Source organism: Alosa sapidissima, chromosome 1 (genome assembly GCF_018492685.1).
Source record: "Alosa sapidissima isolate fAloSap1 chromosome 1, fAloSap1.pri, whole genome shotgun sequence".
In the NCBI taxonomy this organism is placed as follows: Eukaryota; Metazoa; Chordata; class Actinopteri; order Clupeiformes; family Clupeidae; genus Alosa; species Alosa sapidissima.
Window position 1 is genome coordinate 46,304,395 of NC_055957.1, and position 11,149 is coordinate 46,315,543.

An 11,149-nucleotide genomic window follows, 5' to 3' on the forward strand; every position below is an offset into this window, starting at 1 on the left:
GGGCTAATGAGCCCTCAGCCCCTCCCCCACCTTTTGTGAAACAACAGGAGAGTGTGTACAGAATTCAACCTGTAGCCACCCCATTTATATCACAAACATACCGTCAAATGGCTCCCATTAGGCCCATAACACCCGCAGACACCGCTGGAGGTCAAATGATCCATGGCGTCAATTTGACTTACAAAGGACCTGGCCACCGAGGTACTCTGGGAATTGGCACTCCTATGACACCTGGAGCTCTAAGCCACATTTTGCAGTCCTTACCGCCACTCAACACACAAGACCCAAATGTTGATTTCTGGGTGAAATTGAAAGATGCTGTAATCACCTTTTGTTTTGAATTCAGTGAAGTTGTTACTGTGATAAAAGCCAAAGCCCCTTTGGGCTATGCCACACGCTTGTCTGATGCTAATTGGCCTAGGGCTACGCCTGATAGTGATGCAGCCTGGGAAGTGTACTTAGCTGATTATGAGAACATAACTCAGGAAATCTTAGGAAGAGGGCATTATTCATTTACCTCTCTGACTGCTTGCACGCAGGGACCAAGAGAGTCTTTCACCTCATGGTCCACTCTGTTTGCAGAGAAACACAGGACATTGGCTGCCTGCTGTTGTGAGGGGAAAATGACAGAGGGACCTTAACCTTTGATTTAGATAGATAGATAGATAGATACTTTATTGATCCCCTGGGGAAATTCAAGGTCTCAGCAGCATACATACAAGACAAACACATTCTTTAACAGCAGAAGAGTAATTAAAGTATATAATATAAAAACACAACTAAGCAGTAAGGACAGTAGAAGATAAAGAATATGCTAAATATACTAAAATACAAATTATACTAACACTTAATACAATATATAAAAATATACTAAAATACAAATAACAAAATTACAAATTATACTAACACTTAATCTAAATCAATTCTAAAAACAGTATCCACATAGTGGTGATTAATAAATCAGAGGCGCTTGCAATGACTGAGGCAGGGACTGAGCCTGTGATTCTCTGTGCATAGTAAGGTATGGTAAGGTGCTCTAAGGTGCTCTGTGTGAATGAGTGAGTGTCATGGTGGTAGTGCAATGGTGATAGTGGTCATGGTGATAGTGCAAATGAGTAAGTCAACAGTGCAACAATGCAGAAATAAAGTAAAGGAAAGTCTATATATCTATATATTTAACTATTTAAGAAAATGTATAAGTGTGGCCACAGTTCGGCTGTGGCATGGAGGGGGGGGGGGGTTATGCATATGTGCTAATGTGCTAACATAGCACGCAAACAGTGAGGCATAAAGACAGTGGTACAAGTGGCTAGTGGACAGACAGTACCAAACATGGAGGGGATGAAGAGGCAGACAGACTATGCAGAGAAGTCTATCTCTCCTCTTCCCTTAAGTGAGGCATTGAACAGTTCAATGGCCCTGGGGACAAATGACTTTCTCAGTCTGTCAGTTGTGCAAGGCAGTGAGCGAAGTCTCCAGCTGATCAGGCTCTTCTGTTTAACAATAGTGCTGTGGAGTGGGTGACACTCATTGTCCAAGATGTTGATCAGTTTGTTCAGGGTCCTTTTGTCAGATAGTGAAGTGATACACTCCAGTTCAGCTCCCACTACAGAGCCAGCTTTCCTTACCAGCCTGTCAATTCGCCCCACATCCTTCTTACTTGTGCTTCCACCCCAGCATACTACTGCATAGAAGAGGACGCTGGCAACAACAGACTGGTAGAACATCCTGAGGAGCTTACTGCACACATTGAAGGACCGCAGCCTCCTCAGGAAGTACAGCCTGCTCTGCCCTTTCTTGTAGAGTGCATCAGTGTTGGCTGACCAGTCCAGTTTATTGTCCAGGTGGAGACCCAGATACTTGTAGGTGCTAACCACCTCCACATTGACCCCATCAATGTGAACTGGTAGCAGAGTGGGCTTAGACCTGCGGAAATCCACCACCATCTCCTTGGTCTTTGAAGTGTTAAGTTGAAGATGATTGAGTTTGCACCATTGCACAAAGTCCTCCACCAGGCTCCTGTACTCCTCCTCCTGCCCGTTCCTGATACACCCCACAATTGCAGTATCATCAGAAAACTTCTGCATGTGGCATGACTCGGTGTTGTAGCAGAAGTCAGATGTGTACAGGGTGAACAGGACTGGAGAGAGCACAGTTCCCTGTGGCGCTCCGGTGCTGCAGATCACAGTGTCAGAGAGACAGTTCTTCAGTCTGACGAACTGTGGTCGCTCGGTCAGGTAATCTGTAATCCAGGTTATGATACTTGTGTTTCTGTATGATTTCACACTTTTGAATGGACTCCTGTGTTTAGCCTAGCTTGCGATGTTCCGTATAATTGATACTTCTAATGCAGTGTGAATTCACTCTTTCTGTTTGACACTAATCTAGTTCTTAAAGTTCTTATTAGTTCTTATTATTTGATACTTCTGTTTCAATACCTAATGGTCCGATGGCAAATCATGTGTTGTATGACGTTAGAAATGTTATTAATGTCCTTGATTCTTAAATAACCCATTGTATTGACCAAGTCATGTGTATGTGCAGAGAGGGTGTAATGATACAATGAGATTATGATACTGTGTGAGGTATAAATGTGTGTGTGAGAAAACAACTGATTGTCTCTTGGGTGCACAGACTTTGTCTCTGTATCCTGATAGCCTGATGCTTATGAGACCTCTCTGCGCAGAGATTAATAAACTACTAACAAGAAAGACAAACCTTATTTCAGACTCAGTTTTTACAGACCTTTAAGCTAAAAATTCTTCCACACTGTCCAGACACACCGGATCTTGGGTCTAGTTTTATAATCGATACTGCTGCTAAAAACATGAATGACAAATATCGGCAAATGTGGAGTTTAGGCCTCCCTATGGTAGAAAGCTGGGGAGCATTCTTAACTTGGGGACAAAGAGCTGAAGCCAGCATTGCCCAACTTTCTGGTGATACATTTAAGATCTCAGCAGTGCAAAACCAGCCATTCCTACATACACCCTAAGCACACTCTTTGCACACACATACACACACCACACGAAAAGATCTGTAACCTCTTTCCACATATCTAAAAGTCCTCTGTTGTTAATAAGCTGATTCATAATTTGTGTAAGCAAGTTTAGATGTTCAAGTCTTTAAGGACTTGAAAAGGGGGATTTGAAAGAATTGTGAATAAGCATTATATTCTACTGTATTTCTCCTGTCCTTGTCCTATGCAAGCATCCTTTGTTTATCCTTGAATTCAATGAAAGCCAGTCTAGGCCTTTTGCCTATCACCAGGTGTGAAATGTTATTGTTTGTAGACACAGTGAGGGGCCAGGCCTCTGAGGAACTTCCCAGGAAAGGGGGTAGTTTTAGGCCTAGTCCACACGTACCAAACCGATCTTTTTTTCCTCCGTCTTTCCTGGAACCGTATCAAGAATATTTGTGTCCAAACGGATCCATCTCAACACGACTCAACGCGTTACTTCATACCCCAGGCCTATAGGTGGCACTGTGTCTTTACAGAAATTCACCAAAACTTGCAAAACTTGCGCTTTAAAAACAGACAGAATAGGCTACGGCGAAATGGCTAGTGCAAGGAAACCAGAATTGTTTGTGTGGACTGATGGTGAACTGTCAACTGTAGCCAACTGTAAAACTAATAAACTTTATTTTACAGTTTGTGAAGGGTGCAGTCCCGTCCTTTATTTGGCTAACGCAGGTAGGCCTACTAATCACCTTTACTTTCTTTGGTTGTAGGATAGTCCGTGATTCACATTAGTTTTGGCTATCACCGCAATTAAGCTACTAAACGCAAGGCTTACCCAAGTTCTAGGCTATTCTGTCGCCACATTTATAATATTGCTATAAAACCTTTGTTAGTAACAGTCAATACTTTTGCCTGCATCAAATCGTGCATTCGCATTCAGTGTGCTACCATCAGCTTAACGTGAGTTCTAAGCGTCTTTGTATGCTTATATCTGATTTCACTCGACTGTGAATGCATGTATATATGTTGTAAGACATGTAAAATATATGAATGACACTGGCACTACGCACAAATTAATGTAGCCTAAACTTACACCGCACTTTCCTAATAACTTAAGTTCTCTCGCGTCACTAACAGTAGCTAGAATGCATAAAAAAACACCGGGAAAAACAGTGTTTAGTCCACCAAGTCATAAGCTATCGGCGCTGCGCAGCATCAGTTGTGATATTTATCTTAACGGAGTGTAATCGTCCAGGGCAGCTGAGGTGTGGCGATGACATCATCGATACGCAAGCAGGATGTGCGGTTTCGCTGTCTAAACTAACTCAAACGGGCTACGGTTTCAGATTTCTCCACTCTGGGACCAGGTTTCAGAAAAGTGCGGTTTCGGGCAGTGCGTTTACAGGATTCGTTTGGACGCTCGGCCAAGACGAAGCAAAACCTCTGCGTTTAACCTAAAAAGCGTCTCCGTGTGGACAGGCCCTTAATTAAAAGACAATAGAAGCTGACCAGACCTGATGAAGGCCTAATCCTCATCCTCCCTTTCTATTGCATATTCAAACTGGGTTGGACCTAGAGGTCACTCCTTCTTTTGTTTGTAACATAAAGTTAGTATACACCAGAGGTGGGACCAAGTCACTGTTTGGCAAGTCACAAGTAAGTCCCAAGTCTTAGCAGTCAAGTCCCAAGTAAAATACAGAGAAGGGCAAGTCGAGTCCAAGTCCAAGTCACATCAAAGCCAAGTCGAGTCCAAGTCCAAGTCCCAATCTTTTTCAAGTCATCAGATACTCTTCACTTAATAATGCCATTATTAGACTATCGATCATAATTTTGACACATCAATCTAATCTACAGTATTTTTTTATAAATACATATTCAAATATGTTCAATGGTTCTGTCTTGAAAGCATGCACATACCTGTGAAATATACGCATGAGCATACCTGAGTAATCTGTACGAAACGGATAGCTATAAGACACAAATATATATTGTTTTTCCAAATTGCAGCCTCCACTGTAAGAATGAGTAATAATTTGACTGATGGCATTTCACTGTGCTAGGCCACAGATTTGCCTTCTAAATTAGTAAATTGCTGCGGTTAATTAATTAGTTGGCTGTCAAACAATAAAAAAACCAAACAAATTAATCTCATATTTTCTCATATATGAAATTAATTCATCTAGATTAATTGCGATTAAAAAGTATATTTTCTCCCTAAAGACTAAGCTTCTTATATGACCTATTAAATACAGCATAAATCACAAATTTACTCAGTAACCAAAAAGGTAAAAGTAAAACACTTCTATATTATTTAAATGATAATATGGACACAGTAATTTTGTTTTAAAGTATTCATTTCTTAAATACTACACATGTGATGCTGTTTAACTTGTTTGTAAATGGTGCACCATCCCTTTAAGCCCATTGTGTGCCACTGTCCACACGCTCTCCTAATGATCTTTTTTACCAGCAAATATAGCTATGGCTAGTCCACAAACTTTAACATTGTTTGTGCCACATGTATAGCACAATATTAACAATGATAAGCATGATATTAAGTTGGCACAAACAGCTTTCATTCCTTTGGAAATAAAAGCATGTAATGACACGATGCTTGCTAGTTGCTAGACATTTTCTGTTTGCAATTAAAAGTGAATTATGAGCCTGGTAGCCAGTAGTCACCTAGCTAGTGAAATGCATTTCAATCCGCATAATATCATGTGCTTCATGTAAACGAATTATTGAAGACTTCAAGACTCACCAGTTCCATTACACAAAGGTAAAGACAACTCTTCATATTATTGTCCATTTTCCAAATCATAGTGAGTGCAGCCTATGTCAAAGTGCTGGCTCTCACAGTTTATAACAGTAGTGAGAACCAGATAAATCCGCAATTTCCTCTAATCTCGTCTTTGTTTCCTTCATGATTTCCCTTTATACGTTTATTATATTTAAAAGGAGATATCAGTCATCATCAACAAGGACAAGCCAGCTGGAACCTGCCACTTGTTTTCTCTCCCTTTCGTGCGAGCTGAAACGCGTTCTCAATTAAACGTTCAAGTTGGGTCTTAATGGAGAGGACCCGAAAAGTAGGCTATCATCTTTATGTAACATGCTGTTGGTGCATTTTGACATTGTAAACGTTATCTAACAAGAATGCAAATCAGTCTGTAGTAAAGCTATAATAGTTATTTAATATTTGTCCTTCCTCTGTCTCTTGGTGCCCTACAAACAGTGCTTGATGCGTGTGGTGGTAACAGAAGCACTGATCACTGTGCTCTGCCTGTTTGTGTCCACTATGTGTTTTGTTTTTTTCGTCGCGGAAGTAAAAGCGACTCTGGGGTGACTGGTCCAACGAACAGGAAATGTATTTTTTGACAACGTCAACGAGGCAAAGTCTGAGTCAAGTCTCGAGTGAAAAGTATTCAAGTCCAAGTCGAGTCGCAAGTCATGCCGAATTTTATCAAGTCGAGTCTGAAGTCATTAAAATCATGACTCGAGTCTGACTCGAGTCCACATGTCTGGTATACACCTCTGTGTAGTTAGAGATACGGGTGAATCCTCTTGGTGAAACTTGTGGCTCTCCCTTGATGCACATCATTGTAAAGAATAAAGCCTGTTTCCTGATTGACCATTCATCCTGACTGAGTTTCAAGATAACTGGGGTACATGAAAATTACCATCAGCTTTTAACACCATCCAACCCCTCAGACTGGGAAACAAGCTCTTGCAGATGGGTATGGACGCTCACCTGGTAACCTGGATCACAGATTACCTGACGGAGCGACCACAGCTCGTCAGACTGAAGAACTGTTTCTCTGACACTGTGATCAGCAGCACCGGAGCGCCACAGGGAACTGTGCTCTCTCCAGTCCTGTTCACCTTGTACACATCTGACTTCTGCTACAACACTGAGTCATGCCACATGTTTTCTGACGATACTGCAATTGTGGGGTGTATCAGGAACGGGCAGGAGGAGTATAGGAGCCTGGTGGAGGACTTTGTGCAATGGTGCAAACTCAATCATCTCCAACTCAACACTTCATAGACCAAGTAGATGGTGGTGGATTTCCGCAGGTCTAAGCCCACTCTGCTACCAGTCTCCATTGATGGGGTCAATGTCGAGGTGGTAAACACCTACAAGTACCTGGGTCTCCACTTGGACAATAAACTGGACTGGTCAGCCAACACTGACGCACTCTACAAGAAAGGGCAGAGCAGGCTGTACTTCCTGAGGAGGCTGTGCTCCTTCAATGTGTGCAGCAAGCTCCTCAGGATGTTCTAACAGTCTGTTGTTGCCAAGAATGGATGCGGGGCGACTTGACAGGCTGGTAAGGAAAGTTGGCTCTGTAGTGGGAGCTGAACTGGAGTGCATCACTTCAATATCTGACAAAATGACCCTGAACAATCTGATCACCATCTTGGACAATGAGTGTCATCCACTTCACAGCACTATTGTAAAGCAGAAGAGCCTGATCAGCTGGAGACTTCGCTCACTGCCTTGCACAACAGACAGACTGAGGAAGTCATTCATCCCCAGGGCCATTGAACTGTTCAATGCATCACTTAAGGGGAGAGGAGAAATAGACTTCTCCGCATAGTCTGTCTGCCTCTTCACCACCTCCATGTCTTGAACTGTCTCTCCACTAGCCACTTTACCATTGTCTTCTGCCTCACTGTTTGCGTACTTTATTAGCACATATGCACAACCCCTCCCTCCATGCCACAGCCGAACTATGACCACACTTATGCCTTTCTTAATATAGTTATTTATACATAGATATATAGACTTGCACTGTTGCACTGTTTGACTTACTCATTTGCACCATCACCATGACACTCATTCACAAAGAGCACCTTACTTTACCTTATGCACAGAGGACCACAGGCTTAGTCCCTGCTTCAGTCATTGCAAGCGCACCTGATTAGGAATCACCCACTATGTGGATACTGTTTTTTAAAATTGATTTAGATTAAGTTTTATTTATAATTTGTATTTTAGTATACTTAGGGCCCGTCCCATTTCTCCCCCCTTAAAACTTCCACTTGGTTTTGATTGCCCTCAACATTAAAGTCCCCTCGACAAGGGAAGTGGAGGTGAAGATCTTTCCCTATGAATTGGGACACCACTACATGCAAATTAGCGTAGCGAACGTGCTCACCTACGTCACGCGCAGCGCCGACGTGTCTACCGGTAGTAGCCTGCTACTATTTTCATTCATGAACATGCCGGGTCCAGCGGTTGTGTTGCCTGTTGCGTGGGCTGTGTTAATTTATCTACGGCTGCTTAATCAACATAGAAGACATGTGGAAAGCAGAAGACGCATTCGCCGTCGTCTTGGCTTTGTGGCCGTGGATTTGTTTCAGGTAAGTCGATTTGTTTAAATATTTTCACGATATGTTCAACTAAGCTGTTGATGTTTTAAAGCTAGCCCAACTACAACAAGCCTGTTGTGTCGATAAAATAGAAAAGTAAATAAGAAAGTAAATAAAAACAAATTCAAGCACACACAACTAGGTTGAGGTTGATACCTCAAAACTGCTGTTTACTGAAAGCAAGAATCACACCATCATGTGGGGGAGGGACACACATCTGGGCCTCCAGAGATTGGAATCAGATCAGTAGATTAAAGAGAGAAACATTTATGGCTGCAGATTTGAAATCACAACTCCTTTGCATTTACTATTATGGTAAATAATCTACACTGACTGTGGAATGTGTGATGCAAAACGTGTTTTTATTAGGCTACTTGATCAAACTGGTTTTGTTGGGCCATGACTTATGCAATAATATTGGTGGTTGTTCATTGTTTTCCAGAGTGACCGTCCATTGACATACTGCAGGTTGAATGTCAACATGCCCATCCTACGCCTGTGGTTTAATGTGGAGTTAGAGACCATTGGGGACTTCAGGTTAACTAGGCGGGCCTTGCATGCCCTGCAGCGCCTCTTATTATTGCCCCTCTTCCTTTTTTTTGGAGATGGAGTGGTGGGGAGACGAGTAGCAGCTGGAATGGTGGGGGGAAGAGTAGTGGCTGAAGTTGTGGGACGAGCGGGGGTTGGTGTAGTGGGGAAAGCTGAAGAGGTGGGACGAGCGGTGGTTGGTGCAGTGGGATGAATTGGGGTGGTGGGAGGAAGAGTAGATCCAGCCTCAGAGATGTCTTCCTCGGGGGGTTCAGGTTCGGGCGTGACAATGGCCTGGGGATGGGAGGGGGGGTAGCCCATCAGTATTGCACCAGTTATAGGCTATTTATGAAACTGTTAGTTCCTACTCCTATCAACTTACCATTAACAATGATGTAGGGTCCTCTGCCGGCTTGAAAGATGCCACAATCACGGGAGGATCTATTGCTGGCCTTCCCCCCAAAACGGCGTGCATCGCCTCATAGTACCGCCAATTCGATGCTGTTGTTTCGCCACTGTCTGTACCTGAGCCCGTCTTTGGTTGTTTCAGGTCCTACAGTAACAACATGCACGCACGCACGCGCACACACACACACACACACACACACACGAGAGAGAGAGAGGGAGCAAAATTGAATCATGTGAAGATGTCGGTGATGAAGACATGAAACAGATCTCTATCCAAAGACTTACCTTGTACCATTTCTTCAAATTCTCCCACTTCTTGGCTGCCTTCTCTCCTGTCATTTTCCCTTCCAGGCCCAGGTCTTTCACTGCTTTCCTATAAACATACAAATATGATGAATAGCTTGTGTCGAAATGCATTGTAGCTGGGGGTTAGAGCATTATCACACACTGATATTGTTATCAGTTATTGAATTGTACAATCTGGTCACTCACTCCCATAACAGTTTGGAGGCATATTTTTTTTTGGTGAACTTCTCATTTTCAGCCCTGAACCTGATGAGGCCTGCTCGACAGTCCCTGAAATATAAGACACCAGTTAGTAAATTGCAAATTAACAGAAGAGAACAAGACGGACTTTGAAATGGTCAATACGATCTGATGAGTGTGTTTAATTGCACCAACTATCCCAGTTACGATTAGGATTTAAGTAACCATAATAATATGCTAGTTGGAGTACTCAGAATGACACCGGGATAGCCGACTGTTACGAGAACTTTCCCGTTAGCTTTCGCTTAAGCTTCAACTCAGGTTTTCCCGTCCTCATGAACGCCATATCACGAATATGATTGAACTCTCGATAAGCCTGGGTTATACGTGTTCATGTAAACGCCGGAACACGCATCCTAACTACCCAGATCAGATGCATATTTGATGGGCAGACTCTCTTGAAGCAGTCGGGAGACATCGTCAGATAGCTTCGTGACATATTTTCTAACATTAGTGTTCAAAACTTGACCAACACAAAACTTGTGTTCAAACTAACATATTCCAACATATTCCGTAATTTTAACATGCTTATTTGCGAAAATATACTTACAATGGAGTTGTTCTTTTCCAGCGGCGTCCGCCATCTTGGTCGAAAAGTTTGGCCGGCTCGCTGAGCTCGCAAGGTATCCTGGGTAATTTCATCTCCCACTTCGTTTTAAGCCTGCATAGGTCCTGGCTATGTTTTGAGGGTTGATTTTAAGGGGGAAATAGCACTCCGTCTTGCTCCCTAAAGTAATGGGACACCCTACCCCTACACGTGCACGCGCAAAAATGAGGGTTAGGGCAAAAATCTAGGGGTAGGGGAGGTATTGGGACGGGCCCTTAGTATATTCTTTATCTTTTACAGTCCTTATTGCTTATGTAGCCTGTGGGCAAGGTTAGGGGTAGGATCCCTAAGTGTATTTCTTACACTCCTGTTAAATTCACTCACACTCTCCCTTGCTTACACACTCTCTCACACTCCAATTACGTCATTAATTGCCGGGTGGAATGGGCACTGATTGAATCACGTAACACAATTGAGGCAGGCTTATATATAGACTCCTGTGGTCCTTAGACCGGAATATTGTCATTTTACCTGTAGCTTTGTTGGATGTAGCCGAGATTTGGGTGCTGTGTTGGAGTGTAAAGTGCGTTGGGGGGAGCAGACGCTGGCGGAGCCTTGGTAGTCTCAGTGGTAGACAATAGCCGATGTGGGCGAGCACGTTACGGCAGAGTGATACCAAAACAGTTCTTGGGGTAACGAGCTCTGCTGAATACTGTGTCTGCGGTGGGATGTGACCTGTAAACTTAAACTGACCCCTCATGCATTGTTAACCCTACGACAGA

General features: G+C 43.0%; 1 protein-coding gene across 1 annotated transcript; it reads right to left on the minus strand.

Annotated features, from left to right (window-relative positions):
* Positions 1-8,495: 8,495 nt before the first annotated feature.
* On the minus strand, positions 8,496-10,915 carry LOC121706200 (KH homology domain-containing protein 4-like). The gene is made up of 6 exons (XM_042087760.1): positions 10,371-10,915; positions 9,767-9,850; positions 9,560-9,647; positions 9,249-9,419; positions 8,802-9,160; positions 8,496-8,511 (listed from the first exon to the last, which is right to left on the minus strand). The coding sequence occupies exons 1-6, from the start codon at positions 10,460-10,462 to the stop codon at positions 8,496-8,498; spliced, it is 810 nt and encodes a 269-aa protein (XP_041943694.1). The 5' UTR covers positions 10,463-10,915.
* Positions 10,916-11,149: the final 234 nt, after the last annotated feature.